The sequence below is a fragment of the Tribolium castaneum genome, chromosome 3 (genome assembly GCF_031307605.1).
Source record: "Tribolium castaneum strain GA2 chromosome 3, icTriCast1.1, whole genome shotgun sequence".
In the NCBI taxonomy this organism is placed as follows: domain Eukaryota; kingdom Metazoa; phylum Arthropoda; class Insecta; order Coleoptera; family Tenebrionidae; genus Tribolium; species Tribolium castaneum.
The window spans coordinates 18,008,530-18,022,409 of record NC_087396.1 but is presented as its reverse complement, the minus strand read 5'-3'; the positions used below and the strand labels follow the sequence as shown (position 1 = coordinate 18,022,409).

The window sequence follows — 13,880 nt, the reverse complement described above, 5'->3', positions numbered from 1 at the left end:
AAAATCCCCGAAATTCTCCGTACCGGTAAAACAGTTCTCTATTTCATTCAGACCCAGCCGTCAAATGTCAAAACTTTTATTTACATTTTAAAAATGTAAACAAACACTGACCTTGTAACTTGAAATGCATAATTAGCGCCTTTATTAAAATGAATATTTTAATTAAAAAAATTACTTCACGCCCTATTACCACCTTGTTCACCTTGGCTTCCCCCGCAGAAAATCAATACCAGCAACTGTCATCATGCATTTTGCCAATCCTCCTTAAAAATGAGTTAATCCTTAAAATTATGGATGCAGCTAGCGTCCCCGACACTAAAGACATCCAACAAAACAATTACGTGACTGTAATTCCCGTGGAGTACCCGCGGAACCGCTTCAACAACCAAAACCCTGAATATATGGTAGAGCAGTACAGGTGAGTAGGGAAAAGTCTCTTTAAATATTATTACAATCTTTAGAAAAAATGACAACAGCGCATTGGCATTTTTTGGGTCAAAAAGATCACAAATTTAGACATAACAATGGTGATTTTTGCTAGAACTCATGACGACTACATCCAAACGGAGGACCTGTCGTCCAGTCAGGGGGCTTTGTACTCAGTGTCGCAACGGGTCCCCACTGTGAGCGCCAGTTATTCGAGTCTGTGTGCCACCGATACAGGATATGCAACTGAGCAAACAACTTTTCCGGGAATGCAGTCCGATTGGGAAAGAGAACGGACTGTCTCCACCACAGACACGGCCAAAGATGCTAATTCCGACGTACTAAGTGATAAACAAACAAACGGTAAGTCTTAATACTTTATTCGAGCAAAAATACAAATTACATGGCATTCTATCACAGAGTTGTACACTATATTTTCTCTACAAAATTATGCCGGATTTCCGGCCGCTTCCTCCTTAATCGGCGCAATCTTGCTCCCGTTTTGCTTATTACTAGCACTCGATGTCGATTTAGTCGTGTTATCAATCGAATTTCTCTTCCATCGCGTCCTCATTATTACAGTACTCATTCTTTTCTGGACGTACGTCCTAAAACCCTTATGCCACCAAGCGTAAATGATCGGATTGATCAGACTATTCGTGAAGCCTAAAATCGCTAAGGGACTCGCGATTATGATCCGCAAATTTTTGCATTTTTTGCTGTCGATGTTTTCGCACTGGTACACGTAAATCAAGCTCGCAACGAAATACGGAGACCACGTAATTACGAAACTTCCGGTCGTGAATAAAACAACTTTGATGGCCCTCCATTTGCTCGGCGATTTAACACTGGTTGAAGGTTTCGTTTTGGCGAAAAAGTTTTTTCCTACCGAGTTATTTTCGGTGTTCTGAGGCCGGCCCCGAGACCTCCGTAGATTTTTCAAATCGGCTTCGGTCACTTCATTGGTTTGAGTTGTCGATTTTTGAAGTGTCACGATATTTTTAATGGCGTGGTACAAAATTAGGGAGTAGAGGATTACGACTAGTACTATAGGGATTACCCCAATTATGACAGTAAGTAGGACTAAATTTCGGGGGGCTAAGAGAATAAACCAGCAGATTCTGCCGTTATCTGTGTCTCCGTACCACCCAAACAATGGCATAAATCCAACGATGCATCCTTCAATTGCATTGTAATTACTGTAATTGTTAGTGTTTGACTCACCTATAACCCATGTTGCGAAAATTAATATTCTCGCTCTAGTGGGGAAAATAAATTGCTGGTATTGCAGGCCATGAAGAATGTACAAAAAACGATCAATTGCAATTAATCCGACTGAATAGACGGAAGTCAAAGTGCTCGCCACTATCATACCTGCAATAAACGTGATAACACATTGTTGACTGTTGACATTTCGTCTGCAACACCTAATTGGAGTGCACACATGTTGTGATCGCGGTTTTCCTGGGGGTACAGTTGGCCAAAAACTACCGCCACTCCCGTCAGTAAATCAGTCATTGCTACGTTTCCTAAAAACAAATAAGTCGAACGGGGTTGCGAACCTGAAAGTATAATTTATTCAAGAAAAAAATGGAAACAAATTCACAAATTTACCTTTCCTCAATATTAATCCGCTCGAGATTACGACGAGGAGATTTAAGAGCATGATTATCCCCCCGATGGCTGGTATTAGAATGTCGTATAAAGTCAGTTGAGTTTTTACCGAAGCATCTTTGTCATCGAGGGAGAGATTTGATTTTAAAAGAACACTCATTTCGGTTGCGTTCATTTGTGGTCTGGAATGGGTGCGTTGTTGATTTATGATAAGGACTACGAAGTTTAATTTTTTGCGACAAAACTGTATTCAAATGATACAATTTCTAAATTGCGTCGTTTTTTATGACTGATTTCAAGATAATGGAAACTTAATGTGTTAACGGTTCGAATGTACTAAGTGGGAATATCATGTGGGAGGTCATTAGATTGATTTTCTCAATATTATGTTGTGTCTTATAATTTTAAATAACGAGCTATAAATACAGGAGAGTTGGGTGTAATGATGTCAGAATTAAAAATGTAGACAAGTGACGTGTAAATTATTCTATCGGCGAAGTCAGATTCGAAAATTGATTTCGAATAAAATTACCAACATTGAACTGGAATTTTCTCAGATTATGTGAATTTTATTACCAAAAATTACAAATTACGACTCATAAAAATAATTTAGGTGTTCTATTTCTGTTTATTGATTGCATTGAATGTAGTTGCAGTATTACATTCACGTAAAAAGTTTGGTAGAACAGTAGCACTAAAAATAATGAAATTATTATTTTTATGGCTTTAAATCGTTTAATGTCGTTGTTGAAACGGGTTTTTCAATATTTCCGATTAGTTTAGATCCAAGTGGAATTAACAGAAACATTGCGTACGATACGACTTACAGAGATCAATTGTTGACTTTTATTTATATTTTTGAGTTAAAATTAATTTTCCCCCAATAAATTAAAGTAACTAATTTAAGCGCTTTGTTCTAGTTGTTTGTTTTTGAACCTGCATTATTATATCGACACAGGATCTTTCTTATTTATTTTAATATTTACAAAAACACAAATCTTGCAGTACAAGTAAATGTAAACAAAGTAATCACAAAAATAGGATATTGTGTTTTGCTTTGAATGATGTATTTTAAAAAAAAAATTCGTGAGAGTGCTAAATGTCTGTATTTTTAAATAGTTTTTATGAGTAGCATTTTTTGAAAATTCTGGCAGACCTATTTAGAAAATTAATTTGTCGTATGTTGTAATATAAGTTATAACCTACGACAACTCGTATTTTAGAATTCAATCCATAAGTTTATTGTGCATGACGTACAAGGGAAGCAATTTCCTTGACCATACCTACGGTCTCTATAAAATTCATTAAAATTTTAATGAACTCACTATTTTTAAACGTTTCTTAATCATCTTTTTCCCATATTACCAACCTTTTTTTTAACAAACACAAATCGAATGAATTATCTAAGTAAAATTGTGCAGTATTCTATGATTACGAACACTTTTTGTCCATTCACATAGTCACTAACTTTTCAACACTTACTTTATTCGTGTGCAACTGTTTTATTCATTTTTCCGGAAACATTCTTCCTGTGCAATTGGTTTTCTTATCACTGAAGATTAGAGCGGGGATTCCCTCTTTACAATCAAAAGCCCAGTTGCGGCTCTAAAATCCTTGATCCACCCAACCTTGAACTTAACTGAATTTTCATGTAGTTCCAAGTATGAATAAAACATTAAATACGTTATGCTTGTATAACTTTTGGTTGAAACTGTAGTGCGGACTTCATAATTGAGGAAACTGTCATGCTAGTACCTTACGTGATTCATATATTAAGCACTTCCTAATGTTTTTAAACGACTAATTCGTGAACGAAAAGTGGAAGAGGTCTTTTATCGAAAATAGGCACAATACTGACACACTTTGCGTAGTAGTAGCGTTTAGAAACGGTATCAGTAGTAGACTGGTGTCCATTGATTCATTGTTGAGAAATCAAGGATAGTTTACTACTAATAATACAACTCACAGTTCTTTTCTTATAAAATAACTGCACGTTCACAGGTGGACTTAAAATCGACTGTTGGATTCACTGTTCCGTGTCAGTAAAACTTAAAATAGATTCTTGAATGATTCAAACCGAAAACAAATATTTATGGAGACGGCAAGGGAGTGTTCGTTTTCATCGAATTCAGGCTAAATACTAATATAATGATCGATGACATTCGCCACAATTTACAATTGTGTTACTTCGTATAAATTTATTATTGCATCGATCGTGTCGGGGGTTAGGATCTCAGGCGAAGTAGGTTATCTTTGTTGGCTTTTTATTAGGGCAGCATATGTTTCAGGGTAATTAAGGGAAGAAGGGAGGAATCCAGGAACAGTTAATAAAGATTATCTTTTATCATTTTATTATGTTTGTGTGGCCTGAAAAAAGACAATTTCACTTCGCTGCTAATGTTTTTTAAATAAATGTCAATCGAAATGATTGATAGATCAAAAATTAAATAGAAAAAACTCAAGGATTTTAATGTTGATTTATTTTATTAAACAAACAATCAACTGTCGTAACGAAAAACACGAACCGTCATTCAGCGAAATTTTCTGTCTTGTAATACGACCCACCTTTTGGAAGTCTATAAATTTTTATTGCTTTGTTATTCACTCTTCTGCCAAAATTTATTTTATAAACAGTTTAAACAATAAAGCACCAACTCAATTTATAGCCATTTATTGTTAGAATTCCCGACGCTAATCTTAGCAAAAATGCACCTTTTAATAGATTTTAACGTGCTTTAGAAAATTAATCGCAAGGTCATCAGGATCATAATTTCATGTTTTTACGAATAAGCGTGACCAATTATTAATCCGAAATAATGTTTCGGAAGAGATACAGAGATGAGATGAACAAATGATTGTTTGAGATCGGCTTACGTAAAGCTTGTTATGATTGTTTGATGTGACATGTAATTAATTATTGATTAGTGAGTTACGCAATCGTATCTAATTGATAATCATTTTTATCAAGAGTAATCTATAGACGAATATAAACAAATTTGTTTTTTTTATTCTTTCAACCTTCTTTATGCAGTTCATTTTAAAGTAAATGTGCATAGGAACAGTTTTTCGTACGATTATTTTCTCTGTTTAAAAATTTGTTTTCTTAGTTGGCTCCACATTTTTTTAATTTTTTAGTAGTTTGTCATTTTCCATCTGGAAAGTTCCAGTTTTCCGCTGATTAATCTGCGTTGTGGTAAACAACCAAATTAATTATCTCAATAAAAACAGCGCAAACAGAAACCATACTGCCATATTTACTCAAATAAGTGATAAACAATAAATGCCATTCTTTGTTGTGTTGTGTATGATATTGGCAAACAGTATTTTATTTGTAGATTCTAATACGACAGCTTCGGTTCCAAGCTCGATCGTGAGCGCTTCAGCAATAGCCAACACATGCGAACAATTGCAGGGTCCTGTGGTACCGACTTGCGTTTATCTGCACAGTAATGTGGCTATATTGATGGAAATCGAGGATACCCCTTCAGCCACTTGCGATTTGCTATGTCAAGCGATCATCAATAGCGACGAGCTCGGATTAAACAAGCAGCTGGCATCACAAGTGTTTACTCTGTGGATGACGAGTCCACTTTTAGGTGTTTGTGATGTTTCAAAAAAGAGTTTTTTTTGCAAATGAGCCCTTTCAGAGCTTCAACTTAAACCTACGCATAAGCCGTATGAAATCAGGCAAAGTTGGCGGGCTTTGGTGGGGCAATACAGTCATGTGTCGAGTAATAGGCAACAAAGGGACGAACCGAAGATCATGTTCCAGAGGAATATTTTTTTCCCGCAACATCTAGAGGAGAAAATCAAGTAGTAGATTTCGATTTAACTGTATTCCACATCTCTGCTCTTTGTTCATTAGGGACCAAAAAATTTTAGAACTGTTGTATGAAGAAGCAAGACATAATATCCTGGAGGGACGATATCCGTGCGAGGTGGCACACTATATTATGCTAGGGGGTATCCAAGCCCGAGTCGAGTTAGGGCCGTACAACCCCCAAGTCCATTCGACCCACTATTTTAGGGAGGAGCAGTCGAAATACTTGCCCATCCATGTGAGGAAAAGCTCGACTTGGACTTGGCTACCCATCAGTTCGAAAAATTCGGCAGAGGTCCGACTTTTGGAACAGTTTAAACGAATCCCGAATTCGGCCACCAATCGAAAATTGATGAAAAAATATTTAGAGTTTTGTTGGTCGTTGCCGTTTTATGGGTAAGTGCCTCGCCTTTGGAAAATTCTATTTTCGGCCTTAGATCTGCTTTTTTCGAGGGACAAGTCGAACAACCGGTCCGTGGCTTAACATCGCTTATTACGTACCAAGACATTCCAGTACTTGTAGCTATTAATTCCAAAGGTGTTTACATAATAGATGATACTCAATGTGTACGTTTTTATTTTGTTGCGTTGGTGCTAGTGTTTGGTCCAGTCGTTGTTGTTAGGGTTACGGTTTGAGGAACTCAGTTGGGAATATGCAAGACCGTCGAAGGAGGAGGACCCTAACTGTCTTCCTTGTCTTTTTATCCAGTTTATGGTGGTCGAGAATGGAGCAAGGGTTTCGAAAATATTACAAGTTTTCTCAAGACAAGCTAGTCTTATGGATACACTCATAACTGGGTTTGTGAATCATATCAAGGCGAAAACGAACGATGAAACAGATAAGGCTTATGAACAACAAATAAGTAACGATAACGGTAAGTTTACAATTTTTGCCACCTTGGTTGATGTTATTTTTGCAGAGACTCATTCTTCATTAACGGTAGGAACCACTCACCATGCACCATCTTTACCTTCACTCACCAATAAGCTAAGCAAACTTACTTTGGCCACTTTTGACGAAGAAGGTCACTGTATTGGTCAAATGGGTTCTTGGTCTTTTAGTTATTAAGTACCGGTTTATAGAAGCGTCATTAATTTAACTGGCAATTAAATGCGTGTTTTACTGATCATGTGACCAAACTGAAGCAATTTGGTTGTTAACTTTTAACAACGATTTAAGTTTTAACGGAGCGTTCTATAAACCGGCCCTAAGTGTAAGAATACTCAACACAATGTATGGATCTCATAATTTTTTATTTTTTAATATACGTTATCCAAATGTTTCGATCAGTGGTTTTAATTGTGCATTCAAATACCTGACCACGGCTTCATATCTAAAAAAAATAATACGTAAAGAGACATTTCACGTAACTAAATACCTGAAAAATGATAAGTCACGATGACGAGCCAAGCGAATTTCGTAGCACTGTAAAAGAAAAGTCAAGTCATTAACTTCCTGAAAATATTTTATTTCGTCCTCTTCTGTGACCGTGTCTTGATTAATGTTGTACCACTGTTGCCTGTCTTTCAAATACTGCGTCCACTACGGAAAAATATGGTAAAAATGTCGCAAAACGGAATAAAAATTACGTGTTCGAACTGTTTTTGAATACAAATGGCCCGATTAAGCAACAACTGTTTAAAATCACTGAGACACTTCTCCTTAATCTTGAACGCCTCAACCGGGGTTACGCTCTCCGGATTTCCCAACAGAGTCAAATACGGCGTCAAATACTCAACACCTGCATCCTCAATTTCCCTTTCTTTATATTCCTGTTCTTGTTTTTCCTACAATTTCGGGTTTTAAGCACCGGAAACGCCAAACCTAAACCTAACTTTCTCCAACATTCCCTGACGGTACTCCTCGTTCTGCTCGATATTAAATAGCGAGACGTCCAGCTTCGGGAATGCCATTTCGTGGTCTCTCAGCGTCAAAAACTCTGCAACCTGGTCCTCGATTTCGCGGATCCGCGACAGGGATTTCTCCTCTTCTTTCAACATTTTCTGGAATAAAAGGAACAACTCCAGCTGTGTGGGGGGCTTCGCCCCGATTTCGGCGACATAACCCCAGGTGAGTTCAGGTGTGAACTTCATTCCCTCCCCCGATTCCGCAATCGAAGGCTTATTGAAATTCCTGGTCGAGCAAGTGACTCTTCCTTCCCCGAAATGATACTTTAGAAGAATCTGTCTATCGACGATTGCGAATTCTCGGGTCGCGATATCGTGACTCGCGGGGACTTTATGGTTCCTTTCGTATTTCTCGATTATTCTCTGAAATAAAATTGTCAGTTAGTGTGAGAGCACGCTAGTTTAACTAACTAGAATCAATTTTCGGTGACTTTCGGTGAACCCAGGCGGGGGTTGGCCTTTGCGGGCGTAGAACACTTCGCGAAAATAAAACCTGAAACCTGTGTTTAACTCAATTTTTTTGCTCTTGCGACTCACAAATCGTCACGGTCTATGTAATATTCAACCATGTGTTCCCGCTCGAATTCAATTTTTTCCAAGCCGTCGTAGCGTGCCTTGTGGTTGAACTTAATTATCCGCTTATTTGAATCGGTGTCTTTATTCGAGTAAGTGTGCTCTAAAACATGTTCAGTTTTTGTTATCACACAAAAAATTTGGTTTTAATACCAATCACGGCATCTTCTCGCCCAGGGCCAAAATACTCCGTGACTAGATCGCTTTTTAAATCATAAACAATTTTCTTCAATTTGTCTTGTCTGTTTTCGTAAATCTGCTCAACTGTGATACATTCCGTACAATCAAAGTCTTTATATCTCATAATTTTGGTTAAAAGTCCGTCATATTGAATATAAGGGGCGTATTCTTCGACTAGTGTTTTTTTATACCAAGTACTGATCATGCCTTCGGGGTATTTTTGTTTTAGAGCTAGAAATAGCAAAAATTCGGACACCAAATTCAAATTTTTGTGTGATCAACCTTTGTGCGGTATAGATATTTTCATGCTCCAAGATATCGGCATGTCTAAATGTTTTTCTTCCATTATTTTCGCTAAAGCGGCTTCTTCGTCATCCATATTTAAATTTTCGACGGTGACTCTCCACTGAGTCGGCTCTCCGATCAACAAATGTTCCCATTTTTCAACATCGTGCAAATTGTAGTCGATTGTACCCAACCCTTCCTTGCAGTCTTGCATATTGACCTGTTTAAAAAACCTAAGAAAATAGTCACTTTACTCCCGCCATACCCAATAATTCAAATGATTCCAAACACTTTCGATGCCACTGTACAACGGACTATTAACCGGATGCGCATATCCAGTACTCGGCTCAACGAAAGTATTTTCGTCGATGGCGCGACCTTCTGTCCTTATCAGGACCCAAAAATGGAACCTCATCCCTTCCAGATCGTCCGGCGGCGGCCGTTCCTCCTCCTAATCACCAAAAAAATAGTTTCAAGTCGTTTTTTCGTGTGTCATCACCTCTTCTCTCTGCCGTTCCAGTTCGGCTTCGCGTTCTTGTTCGGCTTTGATCTGATCGATTTTTTTCTGTTCCATCATCAATAAAAATTTACTTCGCAAATCTCTGGGGGGCTTAACGGTGTATTTCTTATTGTCTTCACCTTCGTCACGTACATCTTCTTGTTTCTCATCGGGGGGGTATGGAGAATCGACACGACTCATTATTCGTAACGTTATATCTCGCACTGCGTAGCCGAAGACCACGTAGGCATCGTAACCGAGGCCTATGAGGAGGGAACAAAGGACACAAGCAAGCTCGTGGGGCTGTCCGGACTTGCGGACGAAGGTTGTGTGAGGAGAGTAGAAACGGTTTGGCTATAAAGATAATAATTCAATAGTTATCATAAAATTAAGATATTTCGCCCGGCACCTCCACCATTTTTACAAACATTTTCAAACTACTTTCTGCATTTGGTACATTAAAAATATTACCATTTATTGCACCGCACCATGTTTTTCAAAACGCTGTGAATATGATTCAAAACACAGAAAAGAGGTCCGCTTAACCATATTACTATCTTCAACCGTTTAAGTTTAAATTGCTTTAAAGTTTTTTCCACACACTCAACTACAGGTACAAATTAAACGAATCTGTCGTTTGAGCGGCTTTGAAGGTCTTTGGGTTTTGAAATGTTAATGAGATATGGTTTTGCGGACTTTTAATTCTCTACTATTTTCTTCTCTACATCAATAACCGAACTCCTAGCGTTTTGGAAAATATGATACGGAACGCAACTGTTAATTTTTCTCATGTTTATTGTGAAAAATCGAATCAGGTTTTCTCAACGTATTAAGATTTTGTTTCTAAACGTTCTTGCATTTTTTCAAATTAAGGGCATTTTTACTCCGCCGTTCTAAATTTTGAAGTATAGAAAATAGAGTTATTTTGTATCTCGTTTCTCGTTTTCTTAATATTTACTTATCCACTAGAATGATTAACTTTCCCGGCGCATCCACCATTTTTACAATTTACCAATAAATGATATCTTGTTGTTAACTTGTTAGCACTACTTTAAAAGTCTGATTTTTTTATTGCCAGATAAACCTCGGATAAGTTATTCGAAGTATAATTACTATGGTTACAATTGTTACAACAATATATTTTTGAAAATTTATTCCCAGGATGAAGTTATCGGGCGATTGTAAAATCCACTCTTAGAAAGACAAATTATTAATTTTACTTTGTTTATAAATTCAAAATTCGACTTATTAAATGTATGTTACTAGTTTGCCCGGCGCATCCTCCATTTTTTGTATTACTAAAAAATCCAATTTTTTTATGTTTTTGAAAGCATTTAATTATTTATTTTAGATATTTATTTACATTAAAAGTATACGTATTTTTTACTGCCTCCGGGTTCTAGATTTGTTTAAATTAAGCGTCAAAACTGTCTTTTATTTCGTAATTCATCTTAGTACAGTGAAATTGTTTAATAATTTCGAATAATTTTTAAATTAATTTAAAAAATATTTCGGCGTATTTACCATTTTTAGAAGTCAAGCTTGTTTTTCCTTTGTTTATTTAAACTGACGGAGATTACTTCAACAACGGTCGAAATCTCCCTGATTAGAGTAATTATTTCGAATTGTGGGTTATGAAAGTAACGAGACCCTTACAATGGTGCCTCCCGACACTTCTCTGAATATCTGTATACGAGTATACCTCTTTAATGTATGACATCACGTTACACGAATGACCGGGGATTAAACCAGTAGCTTTAATCAATCTGTATAATTCAAATACGTTGCTATGACGGATCATTGGTTGCTGTGGCAACAGGTCTGTAAGTTTATGAATGGTTAAATAAGAGAACAATCAAAAAGTGCGTGTATTTACCTAAAGTGTTTTTTTTTTGTTTGGGAGAATATATTTCACTTTTAAATCATTTTATAACATTGTACTTTAAGCCGCAAATTAACAAATTTTATTTTGTCTATTAATCTTCTACACGCATTTCATATTAACTGTTTGATAGGTGAAAGATGAAGATTTGTGCTCACATTGTACAACAACAAACCTAATAAATATCCTCCATGTTTCGGCTTTCAATACGCAATGAATTATTATTGTGGATTTTGACAATAGGGAATGATCACACAGCACGTCTTCCATTTGTAGCATTTTTGTTTGACCGAAAAAATAAATATGTAGTAGCGTGTGCTGTTCCATTTTTAAAATCATACCTTTAAAAAAGCTAATCCGGTTTCAGGTTCAGTAGTTTTTTATTTTGACCGTCAAAAAATAGTCTCCCCCAATCAAACGATAGACAAGACAAGTAGTAGTCGCAAAAAACATTTCACAAAAACACCAAAAAGTATTAAACAACTTTAACAATGCCTGTTTATTTTTTCGAATAACTTGTGAATTGATTTTTCACCAATCGTGCACCCGAAATTTCAATGATTCAAAAAACGATTGTATTGTTTAATGTGTTGCATATATATCAGGCTAAAAACATCGCTTATATTTTTGAAGTGTTTGAATAAAACTATTATAATTGATCACTTCAATGAATAATAATTTAAAAATTTCTAATTGCTATTACCTGAACATATTTATTTATTCACCGAAAACTTTAAAATTATGGTTAATTTAATGTATTAAAATATTTTTGAATATTCGTCATCGCTTTTAAAAATTAATAAGATTTATTTATTTTCTCTTTTCATTAGATTTAACACGTATTACATTCAACTAACAAATAGCAAAGTGTCAAAATTTAAGAGCCCTTTTGGTGATTGTTTGCGAGGGTGGGTTTAGAGAATGAGCTTTGTGTACCGCAAATATTCCACATGTGCGGCTTGTTTAATCCTACAAAACAAAACAATTTCAACTCAACTCCTTGTTTGAAACTTGTGTAAAAATATTTTTTGCATCGTTTCATCTTTCACTAATAATTTGTCGCCAAGTTTCCCTAAAACCCGCACTTCCATTCCTTGATGTGGGGCCGCGCCCCATGTAATCTTGGCGAATGCATGTAAATATGTCCGATAAGAAGCCGTTAAGTGGCTCGTGTTTAATTAAAGTTCGGGTGCGGATGGTTCGAATTCTTGCCGCGGCAGAACGCGAAAGTAACGGCTCTCGTCGAACAATGGCCGTTTTTTGCTCCTGAGTACAGAGGACGGCGAAGGGAAGGAAAATCTTCCACCGTGACACAATCAACGGTGCGGCTGTAAAAACCCCCCGAGTCGGGGTAGCGCACCGTCATCAGCGCTCGAAATCTAAAGAGCCATCTGCTCCGCACCGTCCGGGGGTGTTCGGGGGTAGGTCCGCGCGACGCTGGCGATATCCTAATCTCGAATCGGCAATGCAGTGGAAGACGACGGCCTGGCGTGCCACCGATAGCTTATGCATGCCGGGGGCGGCACGGAGCTGGGGACGGAGGGTCAGTCGCGGGCTATTGAACCCGCGAGGCCGAGCGCAGCGTCATCCCTAAATAATGGCCTTCCAGGGCCCGAGACCCATTAGCAAGAATTAGACCGACCGGAGGCCGCTTTGTTCGGACCTACAGGGCGAGAGATGCACACTTAAATAATACATGCGGAAGTTGGGGTCGCCCAAACTGGGACGCATTTTCCAAAAAGCGACCAAAATAAGGGTTATTCACGAATTCAAGGTGAGGATGCGGCGGCGCCCCATAAACGACTTCAGGAATTACTAATTGTGCACGCAGGAAAGGATAATCTAATTAAGACACCGACAATTTCCAAAAACTGCACACATGTACAAAACTATGGATATTACTTTACGTAACAAGTTTCAAAGTACACACTTAATTACACTAATTATTTAAAACAGAGTTACACACAATGATCTAACACGAGGACAATAAATAGTAAACAAGTTTTCATCAACTACCGTTTATAGTTATTAATAGTATGAGTGCGGAAACACAAGTCGAGGGCTGTCGTTATGCAACGAGCGTATGCGAGTTGCATACCTAGACACCTGAGAACTTTACGTGTTTTCGCATGAGTTATTCAATTTTTTTGTTGGAACATTTTAATTTAACACGTTGCTATGGGAAGCGTGTTTTAAAATAGTGTTTATATTCTAGGATTCAGTTATTTAAAAAAAAAAGGCTTAAAATGCTACCAACAAAAAAATATGGTAAAAATCAACTTGTAGAGTCCAAAATTAAGAGTACAAGTTTTGCTCTACGTCTCCGTAAATTAATCGTATTTTACGAACTCGCTTATAACGAACTTCCGAATATAACGAACATTTGACTTATTAAAAACTTTTCACCGAATTTTGAGAAATATATCGAGGTTGATAATAAGAAAGCGGCAAAAGAAGTGTAAACCGATGAACTGATTATTGAATTACTACCTGAAAACATTTTAACTGGTGAAAATGTGTGTTTTAAACCTAATTACAGTGTGAATTTCATAGTTGTGCAAATATTTTTTGATAGCAGCTAGAGCTCTAACCAGTCAAAATAAGTCAACTTGCTTTATCCAAACTTTTACTACTTGTACCACTTTGAAGATATACAGCCTCCACTTCAGCATCTAAAAATTCCTCAAAAATCG

The 13,880-nt window shown here is 37.0% G+C and overlaps 3 protein-coding genes across 7 annotated transcripts in view; 1 reads left to right on the top strand and 2 right to left on the bottom strand.

Annotated features, from left to right (window-relative positions):
- The first annotated feature begins 27 nt into the window (after nucleotides 1–27).
- Nucleotides 28–7,145, top strand: Bili (Band4.1 inhibitor LRP interactor). Its single transcript, XM_008201756.3, has 8 exons — nucleotides 28–418; nucleotides 542–789; nucleotides 5,376–5,636; nucleotides 5,688–5,853; nucleotides 5,906–6,256; nucleotides 6,298–6,427; nucleotides 6,471–6,735; nucleotides 6,781–7,145. Exons 1-8 carry the CDS (start codon nucleotides 150–152, stop codon nucleotides 6,927–6,929), a joined length of 1,839 nt encoding a protein of 612 aa, XP_008199978.1. The 5' UTR covers nucleotides 28–149; the 3' UTR covers nucleotides 6,930–7,145.
- Nucleotides 791–4,200, bottom strand: LOC100142472 (glucose-dependent insulinotropic receptor). Of its 5 annotated transcripts, none has more exons than XM_015981786.2 (6): nucleotides 3,724–4,200; nucleotides 3,523–3,679; nucleotides 2,041–2,222; nucleotides 1,854–1,988; nucleotides 1,651–1,800; nucleotides 791–1,605 (listed from the first exon to the last, which is right to left on the bottom strand). In XM_015981786.2, the coding sequence occupies exons 3-6, from the start codon at nucleotides 2,213–2,215 to the stop codon at nucleotides 875–877; spliced, it is 1,191 nt and encodes a 396-aa protein (XP_015837272.1). In that variant the 5' UTR covers nucleotides 2,216–2,222; nucleotides 3,523–3,679; nucleotides 3,724–4,200; the 3' UTR covers nucleotides 791–874. The 5 variants fall into 5 exon arrangements, with proteins under 5 accessions (XP_015837272.1, XP_015837273.1, XP_015837275.1 ...); XM_015981787.2 differs by having other exon boundaries at nucleotides 3,523–3,674; XM_015981789.2 differs by having other exon boundaries at nucleotides 3,796–4,200.
- lobo (lost boys) overlaps nucleotides 7,093–13,880 on the bottom strand; it is a 50,885-nt gene continuing 44,097 nt past the window's right edge. Inside the window, exons 3-12 of the mRNA XM_008201758.3 lie at nucleotides 9,306–9,659; nucleotides 9,072–9,257; nucleotides 8,804–9,026; nucleotides 8,495–8,752; nucleotides 8,306–8,444; nucleotides 8,180–8,261; nucleotides 7,697–8,131; nucleotides 7,451–7,648; nucleotides 7,240–7,403; nucleotides 7,093–7,194 (exon numbers count right to left, since the gene is read on the bottom strand). Coding sequence (XP_008199980.1) covers nucleotides 7,131–7,194; nucleotides 7,240–7,403; nucleotides 7,451–7,648; nucleotides 7,697–8,131; nucleotides 8,180–8,261; nucleotides 8,306–8,444; nucleotides 8,495–8,752; nucleotides 8,804–9,026; nucleotides 9,072–9,257; nucleotides 9,306–9,659 — 2,103 coding nt within the window. The 3' untranslated portion in view covers nucleotides 7,093–7,130. The remainder of the gene's footprint in view (nucleotides 7,195–7,239; nucleotides 7,404–7,450; nucleotides 7,649–7,696; nucleotides 8,132–8,179; nucleotides 8,262–8,305; nucleotides 8,445–8,494; nucleotides 8,753–8,803; nucleotides 9,027–9,071; nucleotides 9,258–9,305; nucleotides 9,660–13,880) is intronic.